Genomic DNA, 15,522 nt, shown 5'->3' on the forward strand with positions numbered 1-15,522 from the left:
TTTTTCTCATTGGTATTTTAGATACAAGAAGCTGCTGTGTACAGTCGACCTTACAAAGGATTTCTTTTTCAGCTCCTCATATCACATTATGTGTAGTCTTCAAAGAAACATGTGTGATAATGAGACAGGCCATGTCCTTTATGAGACCATGTTTGTTTGGAATGAATCCTTGACACGAGGAATTAGGAATCACCTCCAGAATGCTCTTTGGACAGTTGATTATGGCGGCTGCAGGTGTAGCTAAAGATCGCAAGTGCACCGCTTTTTCTCCTGTTAAACTGGTATTGGTTGCCTCCGGTACTCATTGGGTTGAACCAGACACCGTGGCAGCAAAAGATGGTAATCTCATTACTGCCGCCACTTATGAAGGGCACCCTGAATTTATTCAGCACTTTATGAAGGCACTAGGAGGCAACATAAGTGGCTCCAACAAAAAAAATCTTTTCTTTGTGGGGTACGTTCAAATGATTTTCAGGCACACAACTCATAGGGACTTAGTCCTCAGAGCACTAAGGTCTTTGTTTATTCTCTTTTCTTTTATTTATTTTAATTTTATATTTAATTTATAATCATCTTTATATTCATTGATACATGAAAAGTAGTAGTTTAGACATGTTTCATTTTTTTTACTCTATTGTTGAATGATTGTTCAATTGGATAGTTAGATCCATTGTTTTATGTACTAATATATTGTAACATTACAGTGTTTGTGAATCTTTAGAATGTATTTGCTGTGTTTTGCTAGAATATTTTTTAATTTAGTATAATTGTGTATTTATTTTTATTTTATAATATTTAATTCATTTAATTAAAAATACATAATTATATATATATAATCATATTATTAAATATTATGTTGTACAAAAAATTATTAGAGTATTATATATATATATATAGAAAATTAAAAAAAAAACAATGAGGGACCTAAGGCTACACTTATATAGAGTAGCTATAGTATACCCAAAAAAAAAAAGGAAGGACTTAAGACTACACTTATAAAAAGTAGCCATGGTATACAATGTGGCTACACTTTACAGGTGATGCAGTAGCGTTGAAAAGCATAGCCTATTCTGGCAAAAATGGAAGTTGAAAAGCGTAGCCTTTGGTCCTGGACAGCATCACTTGAAAAGCATACCCTATTCTCAAATGCCAAAAGCGTAGCCCTTGGTGCAGAAAAGCGTAGCCTTTGAGAATAGGCAACGGCCGAATAGGAATCACCCCAAAAAGCGTAGCCGTAGCCCAAAAAGCATAGCCGTAGCCTAAGGCATCATTTTTTTTTACTTTTGGCTACACTTTTTAAGTGTACCTGAATGGGTGTTTTTCTTGTAGTGATAATGTGAAAACTTAGGCTAGTGACTCTAAGATAGGAAATTGAATTGTTGATGTGGTTGACTGGTTGAGATGGATTGTATTATTATGTATGTGGTTAGTGATTTGGAAGTTGTGTTAGAAGTTTGTATGTATAATGTGATTAACTTAAGTTATGTAAAATAGTTTGTGAGGTTGAATTTGTTGTTGGTGCCATGTTGGGGCTAAGTTGATGTTGTAATTGATATAAGTAATTAATGATGCATATTGTATATTATTGAACTTGACAGATTTGGATGTTGATTGAATTGAATTGTTGATTTGAGATTCACGAAAGTCAGAAATTGGTGGGTTGTCGATTGAATAAAAAAATTTAAAATATGAGTTGGGAGTGGTTTGATTCTGAATGCCTAAGGTTTGGGTTGGTTTTAAAGGGTTTGGAAATTTTATATCTTGAAATTGGAGGTTTGTTAAGTTTTGTGAAAATTATGATTTTGGCCTAACTTTGGCGGAGCATAACTTGGTCTCTGAACCTTAGATTTGTGTCAAACTTATTTAAAAATAAAATTTGGTTCGAGATGTTTATGCTGTTCAAAGAACGGAGGAAAAGTGTTTTAAAATGAGGAAGTTATGCTCGATCAAAGTTTGGAATACAAAGCTGAAAATCCTGGACTTAGCAGATTTTCGAAGCTTCTGCATTACATGCGTACGCGGACCCACCACACGCGGCCATTCATTTCTGTTTGGTGCGCGTGCGTACACGGGCAGGTTCTGCGTCCACGACATGGACCAAAATGCGCGCTCACGCGTACATGTGGCCTACGCGTACGCTTGATCCTTGTTTTCAGCAAAGTGAGTTTTATGTTTTAAAAGGTAATTTTGAACCTCTAATCCTACATTTTTAGTCTTTTAGCCCCTAAACCTTAGTTGTATGTTAAGTGGTGAGAAGAAGGTAGGGAGGAGTGATAACTTGGAGATGAAGAAAGTTGGAAAAATGAATGATTGAGTGAATGAATGTAAGTGAAAATGAAAGAAGAATTATTACTGAAGCATGATTGATGATTAAATGATTACGATTAATTGAGGAAGCGTGAAATGTCGCGAGTATGCCAGAGATGCATATGTGATTAATGTTGAATGTGAGTATGCTTGTATTTTCTCTCTGGTTGTAAGGGTGATAGCGCACCGATACCCTCTAATGGTGACAAGGCACCGATACCCGCTAATGGTGATAGGGCACAGATACTCTCTGATGGTGAAAGGGCACATATACCCTCTAATAGTGACAGGGCACGTATTCCCTCTAATGGTATTAATGTGCAACAGAGAGACTGTGCCCGGGTTAGCTACCGGACACGTCGGATTGGCTATATAACTGACAGATGATACTCATCAGCCACTAAGGCAGGCATGAATCATATTCATCTATATGTTTGTTTGGTGTGTTTTGTTTGGAATGCCTAATTGCTTGAATAACTACTTGCTACTTGTTTATCTGTTGTAAATGCCTTCTACCTGTGATTTCCTTGTATGTAATAAATGTATTTGTAACAACTATTTCTAGTGGCGGTTGGGAGGTTCGGAGGAGTTGGATTGGGAAGTATTAGATAGTCTAAAGACTCTTAGCTAGTTGCCTATTTCATTTTCGTGGTTTAATTATATGTCAGAAGTTCTAGGATTGCCTTTGGCCTTCCCAGGATATTATATGTTAGATATGTGGGCACTGTTACCATACTGAGAACCTCTAGTTCTCACCCCATGCAAATTTTATGGTTTTCAGATGCAGGACATGATGCTCGTTGCTGAGGCATGCCGGACGCTTCTGATTTAGCAAAGATCCTTATCTCTCGGGGCTTTATTTTGGTTATATGTATACATATAGATATTTATTATCTCCAGAGTATATATATATATATATATATATATATACTGTATTAACTCCTCTTAGAGGTTATTTTGGAGAAACAGGTTCTGCAACTCTGTATTTTGGGTTTTCATATATATATATATATATATATATATATATATATATATATATATATATATATATATATATATATATATATATATATATGCTCAGGTCGGTTACCTTCGCGAACCGAGTCTTAAGCTTTGTTATCTGTATTTTGGCACTCTTATATATATATATATATATATATATATATATATATATATATATATATATCCGGGTTAGCTTATCTTTTATCTTGCTTCGCTTACGTTATCGCATTCGGGAGTGTTGCGCTTTTCAATTTAATAATTTTGCTTTACCCTTTTCTTCAAAAGCTCCTAGTTAAAAATCTTTTTCACTATTATTATATATATAATTTTACTTTTAGAGGTCGTAATACCTCATCACCTCTATCTTATGACTTAAGCATAAGGCTCTGTGTGGTAGGGTATTACATTATGGTATTAGAGCAGTTCATTCCTGTAGAGCCTGGAGAATGGACTGACTATGCTTCTGAACATACTCTGGCTGTGTGTACATGCTATTTAGGGTGTTTGCTTGACATATATAGCATAAATGTTCATGAGCATTACCTTTGGAGATTCAAAGCACTAGACTTTAGATATTAAGGCTGATTACCTTAATATCAATTGTTCGGTGTGGACAAGACCCAAATGGCATCTCGTGAGCGCGAGTGAGGTTATATGGTTGATTCTCTGACTGCTGCTATGCAAGCTTCTACTGAAGGGATGGAGCGAACAAACTAGGAATCATGATGGAGGTGGTAATGGACCTGATGATGAAAGAAACTAAGGGATTCGTACTCGTGCAGCTAGAGTAAAGGTCAATAGTGCTAGTTAGAGAGATATGGAGACTTAAAGAGTGTTCTGACAGAGTATACGAGTGGTTAAGTCCGTAATGGCTTAAGATCAGAGTGGCGCAGTGGAAGCGCAGTGATTTTGGTGACTCTAAAAATGTAGTGATGTTAGAAAAGAGTATTGGGATATGACAATGAATTGAGGATTGACATAGGATCAAGAAAACGGAGAGTGCGTGTATATGGATTTAGGTTAGAATGATTTGACTTAGACTAAGAAATAAGGTAATTGTCTAGTGTTTGAATTAATGTTGGGAGAATGGCAAAATGTATGGTAAGAGGTCGGTTAAATCTGAGAGGGCATATATGAATATTTGAGAGTGAATTTTCGAGGACGAAAATTTTTGTTAGGGAGGTAGGATGTAAAACTCGAGAAATTAGTGAATAATTAGCTAACAAATTAATTATAAATTTAAGAAATTAGAAAATAAAATTTTATAGTTTAATGAGGTAGCACTAATTAAAATAAGAATTTTGACACTAATTTTAAAGAATTTGGCCTAAGATTAGGCCGAACGGTTGAATCGGGCCCAAACCGAATCCGTGGGCCCAACCCACTCACTTAATAAAGTGAGTTCAGATCTTTCTCTCCCCATTTTGCATGCTGAACACGCTGAAGCAGCCATGGGAGAAGAAAGAACAAGCAAACCCTTGGTGTAACTTCAAATCACCATATCTTTTAACTTCGAGCTCCGATCGCCGCATCATTTGCAGCCACGCAACCGTGGCGTCGAGCTCTACAAAGCCCACAACATTATTCAAGAGGTAAGCCACAAATCTCTTCCAGTTTTTCCAGCCCTTGATTTCAAAAATATTGAGTAAGGGTGTTGAGATTTTGAGCTCTTTAATGTTATAGGATCCAATTAGCTTGAGGAAAATGCTTAATCTTGCCTCTTTGATCCATGGGTATGGTAAGAATCCTCAACCCATAGTGAATTCATAGAGTATATGTGATTAGTTATTGAGTTTGTATGTGTCGGTGTTTGATGTAAGGATTTATGTTGATATAGAATTCTTCAATAAATTGAATCACTTCGTTGCAAGTATAGTCTAGACCAACAATGGATTCTCCATCAAAGTTTAATTTTTGGTTGTCACAAGTTCAACCCAATAAGAATAACCGAGAGTATTAGTCCCGGGTCTTTCTTCCTAGGAATTAATTATGATACAATAATTACCAAGACCTAAAGCCTATTACGTTATCTTCACATCGGAAGAAAGTCAAATAAGCCTAGTTAATCCCAATCCATAAGTAATGTTAATGGATACAAGATCAACCAACAACTTTAGATCACCAATCTAAATTGGGTATTAATGACTCAAGATCACCTAATTTCTCTTTCCAAGCCAAGAATTCTCAAAAACTACTCTAAATCCCAACCAAGTATTTTGTCAAATACTTGGAAGGCATAAAAAGAAAGCATGGTAAAATAACAAGAAACATAAATTTTACAACTACCCAATGCAAAAAAATAACAACAATAACTCAATTAAGCATTAAAAGAACATAAAACATAAAATTGCATTAAAGGAAATTAAAATCAACAAAAGTGTTCATAAATTAAAAAGAGGCATAAAAGAGAAATTAACAATGTAAACTAAGAGAACAGAGATGTAGGAACAAGAAATTATAATGAAAACTAATTGAAAAAAAGAATTAAAACCTAAATCTAAGAGACAATTAAATAAAAAACCCTAATTTCTAGAGAGAATAGGGAGCTTTTCTCTAGAACTAACCTAAAGCATGATTCCTACACTAATTGCTCCCCCCTTTCTCCTTCTTGATTTCTGCACCAAATAGCTTTAGAAGTGAGTTGGATTTGGGCCTGTGTGGCTCAGAAATTGCCCCAGCGTATTCACTTTAATGAGGTCACGTGACCAACGTCATGCGTGCGCGTAGGTGATGCGCGCGCGTCGCCTGGCAGATGGCCTTCTCACGCATATGCGTGGGTGACGCGTCCGCATGGCCTTGAGTTCATCAAATCCCCATTTCCTCATGAATTCTCCAATTTGCATGCTTTTTCCTTCACTTCTTCCACCCAATCCTTGCCTTATGAACATGAAATCACTCAACAAACATATCAAGTCATTGAATGGAATTAAAGTGAATTAAATTTAGCAATTTTAAGGGCTAAAAAGCATGTTTTCACTCTCAAGCACAAATTGGAGAGAATTACAAAAGCATGCTATTTCATTGAATAAATGTGAGATAAGTTGATAAAATCCCCTAAATTAAGCACAAGATAAACCACAAAATTGGGGTTTATCAATGTCTATGATATGTATTAGGCAATATATATATATATATATATATATATATATATATATATATATATAAGTGGGTTGGAGCTTGTTTGTGATTTTGGAAGCCTGGAAGTGGATTGCAAGCTGAAAGTTCTGTTGGTGAGGTGTTAAGCCTTGAAAACTTGAGGAAAAAGTGAACTGGAGGTGTTCCGGGTTTTATCGGGGAATCGGCCAAGGTATGGTTTCAGTTTCTCGTATCTAAAATGTAATGTAATGTGAAAACTTAGGCTAGTGACTCTAGGATAGGAAATTGAATTGTTGATGTGGTTGATTGGTTGAGATGGATTGTATTATTATGTATGTGGTTAGTGATTTGGAAGTTGTGTTAGAAGCTTGTATGTATGATGTGATTAACTTGGGTTATGTAAAATAGTTAATGAGGTTGAATTTCTTGTTGATTCCATGTTGTGGGCTAATTTGATGTTGTAATTGATATAAGTAATTAATGATGCATGTTGTATATTATTGAACTTGAAAGATTTGGATGTTGATTGAATAGAATTGTTGATTTGAGATTCATGAAAGTGGAAAATTCGTGGGTTGTGGATTGAATAAAAAAGTTTAAAATATGAGTTGGGAGTGATTTGATGCTGAATGCCTAATGTTTGGGTTGGTTTTAAAGGGTTTGGAAATTGTATATTTTGAAATTGGAGGTTTGTTAAGTTTTGTGAAAATTATGATTTTAGCCCAACTTTGGCAAAGTATAACTTGGTCTCCGGATCTTTGATTTGTGTCAAACATGTTTAGAAATAAAATTTGGTTCGAGATGTTTATGCCATTCGAAGAACGGAGGAAAATATTTTAAAATGAAGAAGTTATGCTCGATCAAAGTTTGGTGTACAAAGTTAAAAATTCTGGACTTAGCAGCTTTTTGAAGCTTCTGCATTACATGCGTACATGGACCCACCATACGCGGCCATTTGTTTCTAATTGGTGTGCGTGTGTACGTGGGCAGGTGCTTCGTATGCGACATGGATCAAAAAGCGCGCTCACGCGTACACGTGGCCTATGCGCATGCGTAACTGCTGTTTTTAGCAAAGTGAGTTTTGTGTTTTAAAAGGTAATTCTGAACCTCTAATCTTATATTTTCACTCTTTTAGACCCTAAACCTTAGTTGAATGTTAAGTGGTGAGAAGAAGGTAGAGAGGAGTGCTAACTTGGAGATGAAGAAAGTTAGACAAATGAATGATTGAGTGAATGAATGAATGTAAGTGAAATGAAAGAAGAATTATTACTGAAACATGACTGATGATTGAATTATTATGATTAATTGAGGAAGCGCGAAAATGTCGCGAGTATGCTGGAGATGCATATGTGATTAATGTTGAATGTGAGTATGCTTGTATTTTCTCTCTGGTTGTAAGGGTGATAGCTCACCGATACCCTCTAATGGTGACAGGGAAAATATACCCTCTAATGGTGACAGGGCACGTAGTCCCTCTATTGGTATTAATGCGCAATAGAGAGATTGTGCCCGGATTAGCTACCGGACACGTCGGGTTGGCTATATAACCGACAGATAAGACTCATCAGCCACTAGGACAGGCATACATCATATGCATCTATATGTTTGTTTAGTGTGTTTTGTTTGGAATGCCTAATTTCTTGCATAACTACTTGCTACTTGTTTATCTGCTGTAAATGCCTTCTACTTGTAATTTCCTTGTATGTAATAAATGTGTTTGTAACATATGTTTCCGGTGGCGGTTGGGAGGTTCGGAGGAGTTCGATTGTGAAGTATTAGATAGTCTGAAGACCCTTAGCTAGTTGCCTATTTCATTTTCATGGTTTAGTTATGTTTATAAGATTTAATTATATGTCGGAAGTTCTAGGATTGCCTTTGGCCTTCCCAGAACATTATATGTTAGATATGTGGGCACTGTTACCATGCTGAGAACCTCTGGTTCTCACCCCATGCAGATTTTGTGATTTTCAAATGTAGGACGTGAGGCTCCTCGCTGAGGCATGCTGGAAGCTTCTGATTTAGCGAAGATCCTTATCTCTCGGGGCTTTATTTTGGTTATATGTATTTATATAGATACTTATTATCTCCACTATATATATATATATATATATATATATATATATATATATATATATATACTGTATTAACTCCTCTTAGAGGTTATTTTGGAGAAACAGGTTCTGCAACTCTATATTTTTAGTTTCTTTTGGGTTCTCATATATATATGCTTGGGCCGGTTACCTTATATGCTCGGGCCGGTTACCTTCGCTATATATATATATATATCCGTGTTAGCTAATCTTTTATCTTGCTTCGCTTGCGTTATCTCATTCGTGAGTGTTACACTTTTCAATTTAATGATTTCGCTTTACCCTTTTATTCAAAGGCTCCTAGTTAAAAATCTTTTTCACTATTATTATATATAATTTTACTTTTAGAGGTCGTAATACCTTACCACTTCTGTCTTATGACTTAAGCATAAGGTTCTGTGTGGTAGGGCATTACACCCAATGATTGATGTTGTGATCTCTGAAAGTAATGAGGTGTACAATTACAAGTCTAGCGGCTTTGACACCCCTGTGTCTTCAGATGAAGAGAAGGGTCCACAAGGACTAGATTTTGATGAGGATACTACATATAGAGATGTTAAGTTTGAGCTTGGGATGCAGTTTGCCACTATGGAGCTATTTAAGAAGGCTTTGAAGGATATGTTTGTTTAGAATGGGAGGGATTGCATGTATATCAAGAACGAACCTGGAAGATTTAGATCCAAGTGTACAGAGGAGAATCGCCCTTGATTGATTTATGTTTCTAAAATTTTTGTGAGCAAAGAATTCAAAATTAAGAGACTACATGATCAACACACTTGTGGTAAAGACTATAAGAGCAATTTGGCTTATAAGAAATGGATTGTTGAGAAGTTAGTGAAAAGGTTGAAGTCTCAACTAAAGCTGACACCTAGAAAGGCCATGGAGCATATGAAGCAACATTACAACATGCAACTAAATGCTAAGATCATAACAAGGGCTTTAAAGGCTGCTAGGTACATTATGCTGGGGAATGAAAATGAACAATTTGGAAAAATGAGGGACTATCTAGTGGAACTCCATAAAAGTAACCCAGGAAGCACTATGCACATGGGTGTGAACCCACAGCCACAAGGTCCACCGTTGTTTGAGAGTGTGCATATCAGTCTAGATGCATGTAAGAGGGGCTTCAAGACAGGGTGCAGACCACTCATAGGATTAGATGAGTATTTTTTGAAAGGGTATTATAGAGGTCAAATGTTATCTGCGGTTACGCAAGTCACAAAAAATCATATGTTTGTGATAGCCTATGGTGTGCCTAAGACTGAGAACACAGATAATTGGAGGTGGTTTTTGAATTACCTAGCTGATGACCTGCAAGCATTTATATTGTTTAGTTGGCACATAATTTCTAATTAGCAAAATATAACCACATACAACAGAATTGGTTCATTAATCAATTTGAAATATAATTCATATTAGTTTATTTGAGTTTCAAACTAAGAAGTATACTATATTGTATGTTGATTGTAAGTTAAATATTCATTATTTTCATTTGAATTATAATTCTCATTAGTCTAACTAGAATATAGTTATCATTAGTGTAACTGATTTTTGAACTAAGCCGTATATTTGTATCTTAAATGTTCATTATTTTCATATGAAGTATAATTCTCATTATTTAAGCTAGCATTATAGTTCTCATTAGTTTATTTGAATTTCAAACTATGAAGTCTATTTGATTGTATGTTGATACTATTCTGAGCAGGGGCTCATAAAGGCTGTTAGTGAAGTTTTGCCCAATGCACATCATCAGAATTACACCTTACACATTTGGAAGAATTGTGAGTTGAGATTTAGGGATAAGAATGTGAAGTTGTATGTCATGGCTGCCTCAAGGTACACTATGCAAATACAGTTTAAGGCTACAATGGATAGGTTGAAGGCAGTAAATTTGGGAGCTTGGGAGTACATGAGCAAGTTTAAGCCTTCTAGGTGGTGCAAAGCATTTTTCAGCCACTATCCAAAAAATGATGCAGTCACCAATAACATCTTTAAGGTTTGGAATGTTGTTATTGTTGAAGCTAGGGAGAAGCCTATTTTGATACTCTGTCAGGAATTAAGGTATTACATAATAAAGAAAATGGAAAAACACAAGAGGATATTGAGGGCTTATACCAGAAAGTTTGCACCAGCACAACAAATGAGGCTAGACAGATACATTAAGCCAAAGAGTCACAAATGAAATGCACAATGGTGTGGTGACAATGAGAAAGTCAAGTTTGACGTAACCAGAAACTCACACAAACTCGGAGTCAACTTGTAGCATCATACATCATATGTAACCTATGACAATTGAGAGGTGAGAAAATAGATATCAAATAATATATACTGTTATGAATTGGATTTAATTGTGTATGTGTTTGAATATGCAAGGAGTATCTTATGTCCATGCTATTGCAGCTATCTCAAGGGTCAGAGTCATGGCTGCTGAGGATTTTGTTTCACCATTCCTCATGGTGGATGCCATAAGAAAGACCTATGATATTTGCATCAACCCTGTGCCTATTGAAGTATTCTAAGAACCTACTGATGCTCCTATACCACTTTCACCATGAATTGTAAGACCAGCTAGTTGTCCAAGAAAGAAAAGAACTGAAGCAAAACAGCCTTCCATGCCTGTGAATGGAGACAAGGTGAGAAGAAGATTCCAAGTGACTTGCCACAAGTGTGGAGAGAAAAGACATTCCTATAAAACTTGTAAGGGGGCTCCAGCAAATCGAAACTGGAAACCTAAAAGGAAAAATCAAAAGAGGATCAACCTAGCCATTGTGCCATTTACTACTACATAGCAAGATACCACTAATGATGATTGAGCACCTGTTGATCCACAAAACCAACTACCTCAGGTATTACTTAATTTTGTAGTTACTTCAGCATGTAGTGTTTTATTCTTATTTGGATTTTGTAATAGATTACTTCAAGTGAAGGCACTAACCTGAATGACAACAATCATAAGGCCTCAATAGAAGACATTATGGTAAGGAATAAAAACTTGACATCATTTTGAAGCCTCACTTGTTTGTGTTTAATACATTTAGAGTTACATATTTTATTCATAGGCTAAGGCAAGGAAAAACAAAAAGAAGATGCTAAAGAGACCCAATGTATCCCATGAAGAAATCAATATTTTACAGTCTACACCTCAACCAGAAACCTCTCATCCTACTCAAACCAAGCTTTTCACCTTTTGTTGGTTTGGTTTTACTATTGTCATCTTTAAAATAAAACATGGTTATATCTTGTGTGTTGCATATTATGACTTTTGGATTAGTAAGATGTTGAATTATAGTTTTATGATAATTAACATTATACAATTATGAATGCCTTTGATGTATGGTATTTTAGGTTGTTTCTGTGATATCTATGTCATTCATGTCAATTTAATCCTAATCTATGTAAGGAAATTATCTTCATGTTGAATACAAAAAAATGCAACACAACTTTTTTTCATTTTTGCCAAAATATTACACTAGCATTATGTCACTCACAGCTGCTAATGCATAATTTTCAATAAAACCCACCCTAAACACATGCCTGAACCATATACAAAAGCTTTTGCAAAACCTAATCATCCACTAAGTGATTTAAACCAGACTGACAACCCAATTGTTACAATAACCCACAATGTAAACAAGACAAATCTATTGTAGTTGTTGACTCTACCAACTTTGTTTCCAGTCTTGCATTCAACCATCATCATCTCCAGCATTTTCCATCCTTGCTTCCTTTTTCTTAATTGGGTCTGCACCTTCAATTTTAGCTGCCTTATTGTTAACATCAAAAGAAGCAACACACTCGTCCAGCTGATAAACGGATAATTTATACCCTTTTTGGTATTATTTTTACATAGTTTTTAGTATGCTTTAGTTACTTTTTATTATATTTTTATTAATTTTTATGCAAAAATTACATTTCTGGACTTTACTATGAGTTTGTGTATTTTTCTGTAATTTCAGGTATTTTCTGGCTGAAATTGAGGGACCTGAGCAAAAATCTGATTCAGAGGCTGAGAAAGGACTGCAGATGCTATTGGATTCTGACCCTCCTACACTCGAAGTGGATTTTCTGGAGCTACAAAAGTCTAATTGGCGCGGTCTCAATTGCTTTAGAAAGTAGACATCTTGGGCTTTCCAGAAATATATAATAGTCCATACTTTGCCTGAGATTTGATGGCCCAAACTGGCGTCTAAACGTCAGCTAGAGACCCTTTTCTGGCGTAAAACGCCAGAACTGGCACCAGAACTGGAGTTAAACGCCCAAACTGGCACCCAAGCTGGCGTTTAACTCCAAGAATGGCCTATGCATGTGAAAGATTCAATGCTCAGTCCAAGTACACACCAAATGGGCCCCAGAAGTGGATTTCTGTACTATCTGCACTTAGTTACTTATTTTCTGTAATCCTTAGTAACTAGTTTAGTATAAATAGCACGTTTTACTATTGTATTCAGAAGACCTCTTACGACTTTACACTTTTGGACTTTTATGTTCACATTGGGGAGGCTGGCCGCACGGCCATGCCTAGACCTTTTTTTCTTATGTATTTTCTACGGTGGAGTTTCTACACCTCATAGATTAAGGTGCGGAGCTCTGCTATTCTTCATGAATTAATGCAAGTACTATTGTTTCTCTTTCAATTCATGCTTGCTTCTTCTCCAAGATATACTCTCGTACCTAATTTAGTTAAGTCAGAATGAAGGGGTGACCCGTGACAATCACCCACTATCTTCATTACTCGCTTAGCCAAGATCCGTGTGCCTGACAACCACAAGCGGTCTACATAATGTTCAACGTAGTCATTGGACGACAGCCGGAGTATATTCTCTTGGGTTTCTGATCCACGGACCGAGTCTGTGAGATTAGAACCTTCATGGTATAGGCTAGAACATTGGCAGCATGAGATTCGGAAAGTCTAAACCTTGTCTGTGGTATTCCGAGTAGGATCTAGGAAGGGATGACTGTGACGAGCTTCAACTTCGCGAATGTTGGGTGCAGTGACAGTGTGCAAAAGGATGGAGAGATCCTATTCCGACACAAGTGAGAATCGACAGATGATTAGCCGTGCGGTAACTGTACCTGATATTTTTCATCCGAGACGAGAAATCCGACAGTTGATTAGCCGTGCAGAAACCGTACTTGGACCATTTTCACTGAGAGGATCCTACAGCTTGCCATGGAAGGGAGCACACATGATTGGATGAAGACAATAGGAAAGCAGAGGTCCAGAAGCAACAAAGCATCTCCAAACGCTTATCTGAAATTTCTACCAATGAATTACATAAGTATCTTATTTTATTTTATGTTTTATTTATCTTTTAATTATCAAAACCTCATAACCATTTGAATCCGCCTAACTAAGATTTATAAGATGATCATAGCTTGCTTCAAGCCGACAATCTCCGTGGGATCGACCCTTACTCACGTAAGGTTTTATTACTTGGACGACCCAGTGCACTTGCTGGTTAGTTGTACCGGAGTTGTGAAAAGTGTTCCGTGTACCAAGTTTTTGGCGCCGTTGACGGGGATTGTTCGAGTTTGGACAACTGACGGTTCATATTGTTGCTTAGATTAGGTAATTTTATTTTATGTTTAAGCTTTTTATTTTTATTTTCGAAAAAAAACAAAAAACAAAAATATTTAGTTTCCGAAAAATTCAAAAAAAAAATTTGTTCTTCAGAGTTTTTAAGAATGAATTCTAGAGCTTCATGAGATATGTTGAAGCCTAGCTGGCTGTTAAGCCATGTCTAATCTTTTGGACTGAGGTTTCCACTTTCCATTGTAGAAAGGACATGTCATGTAATTGTTATGCTAAAGCTTGGCTTCTAATTCTTTTGGACCGAAGCTTTAGACTAACATTGCACGAATCCTGGAATTCTTATTAAAAATTTTGAATTTCTTTATTTTCTTTTTCCAAATTAATTTCAAAAAATATACAAAAATTTAATAAAATCATAAAAACCAAAAATAAATTTTTGTTTCTTGTTTGAGTCTTATGTCAAATTTTAAGTTTGGTGTCAATTGCATGTTTTTAATTTTTCTTGAATTTTTGAAAATTCATGTATTGTGTTCTTCTTTGATCTTCAAGTTGTTCTTGATGATTTTCCTTGTTTGATCTTTAATTTTTCTTGTTTTGTGTCTTTTCTTGTTTTTCATATGCATTTTCGAATTATTGGTGTCTAAAGTTTAAAAATTTCTAAGTTTGGTGTCTTGCATGTCTTTCTTTTCTTAAAAATTGTCAAAAATATGTTCTTGATGTTCATCATGATCTTCAAAGTGTTCTTGGTGTTCATCTTGACATTCAAAGTGTTCTTGCATGCGTTATCTGTTTTGATCTTAAATTTTTATGCTTTGTGTCATTTTGTTGTTTTTCTCTTTCTTCATTCATTCAAAAATAAAAAATAATATCTTTCCCTTATTTTACTCATAAATTTTAGAAATTTTGGGTTGACTTGGTCAAAAAATTTTAAAATTTAGGTTTTTCTTGTTAGTCAAGTCAACATTTCAATTTAAAAACTTTATCTTTTCAAATCTTTTTCAAAAATCAAATATTTTTCATTTTTCTTCTTAATATTTTGAATTTCTTAAATAAATTTTCAAGATCTTTTTCTTAATTTTGTTTCATATTTTTGAAAACTTTACTAACAATTAATGTTTTGATTAAAAAATTTCAAGTTTGTTACTTTCCAGTTAAGAAAAGTTCAATCTTTGAATTCTAGAATCATATCTTTTAGTTTCTTGTTAGTCAAGTCATCAACTTTAATTTTCAAAATCAAACCTTTTTAAATTTCTTCTTCAAATCTTTTTCAAAATAAATTTCAATCATATCTTTTTAAAATTTAATTTCAAAATCTTTTTCTAACTTCTTATCTTTTCAAAATTTATTTTCAAATCTTTTTCAATTAACTACTTGACTTGTTTGTTTTAATTTTAAAAAGTTTACTATTTCTTATCTTTTTCCAAAACCACCTAACTACTTTTCCACTTCTAATTTTCGAAAATTACTAACCACTTTTTCAAAATCCTTTTGAAT

General features: G+C 35.1%; 1 protein-coding gene across 1 annotated transcript; it reads left to right on the forward strand.

Moving 5' to 3' along the window:
• The first annotated feature begins 221 nt into the window (after window positions 1-221).
• On the forward strand, window positions 222-11,014 carry LOC107636730 (uncharacterized). The gene is made up of 5 exons (XM_016340224.1): window positions 222-454; window positions 8,903-9,115; window positions 9,233-9,710; window positions 10,201-10,666; window positions 10,869-11,014. The coding sequence occupies exons 1-5, from the start codon at window positions 222-224 to the stop codon at window positions 11,012-11,014; spliced, it is 1,536 nt and encodes a 511-aa protein (XP_016195710.1).
• The last annotated feature ends 4,508 nt before the right edge of the window (window positions 11,015-15,522 follow it).

The sequence above is a fragment of the Arachis ipaensis genome, chromosome B4, assembly GCF_059453495.1.
Source record: "Arachis ipaensis isolate K30076 ecotype BB chromosome B4, ASM5945349v1, whole genome shotgun sequence".
In the NCBI taxonomy this organism is placed as follows: Eukaryota; Viridiplantae; Streptophyta; class Magnoliopsida; order Fabales; family Fabaceae; genus Arachis; species Arachis ipaensis.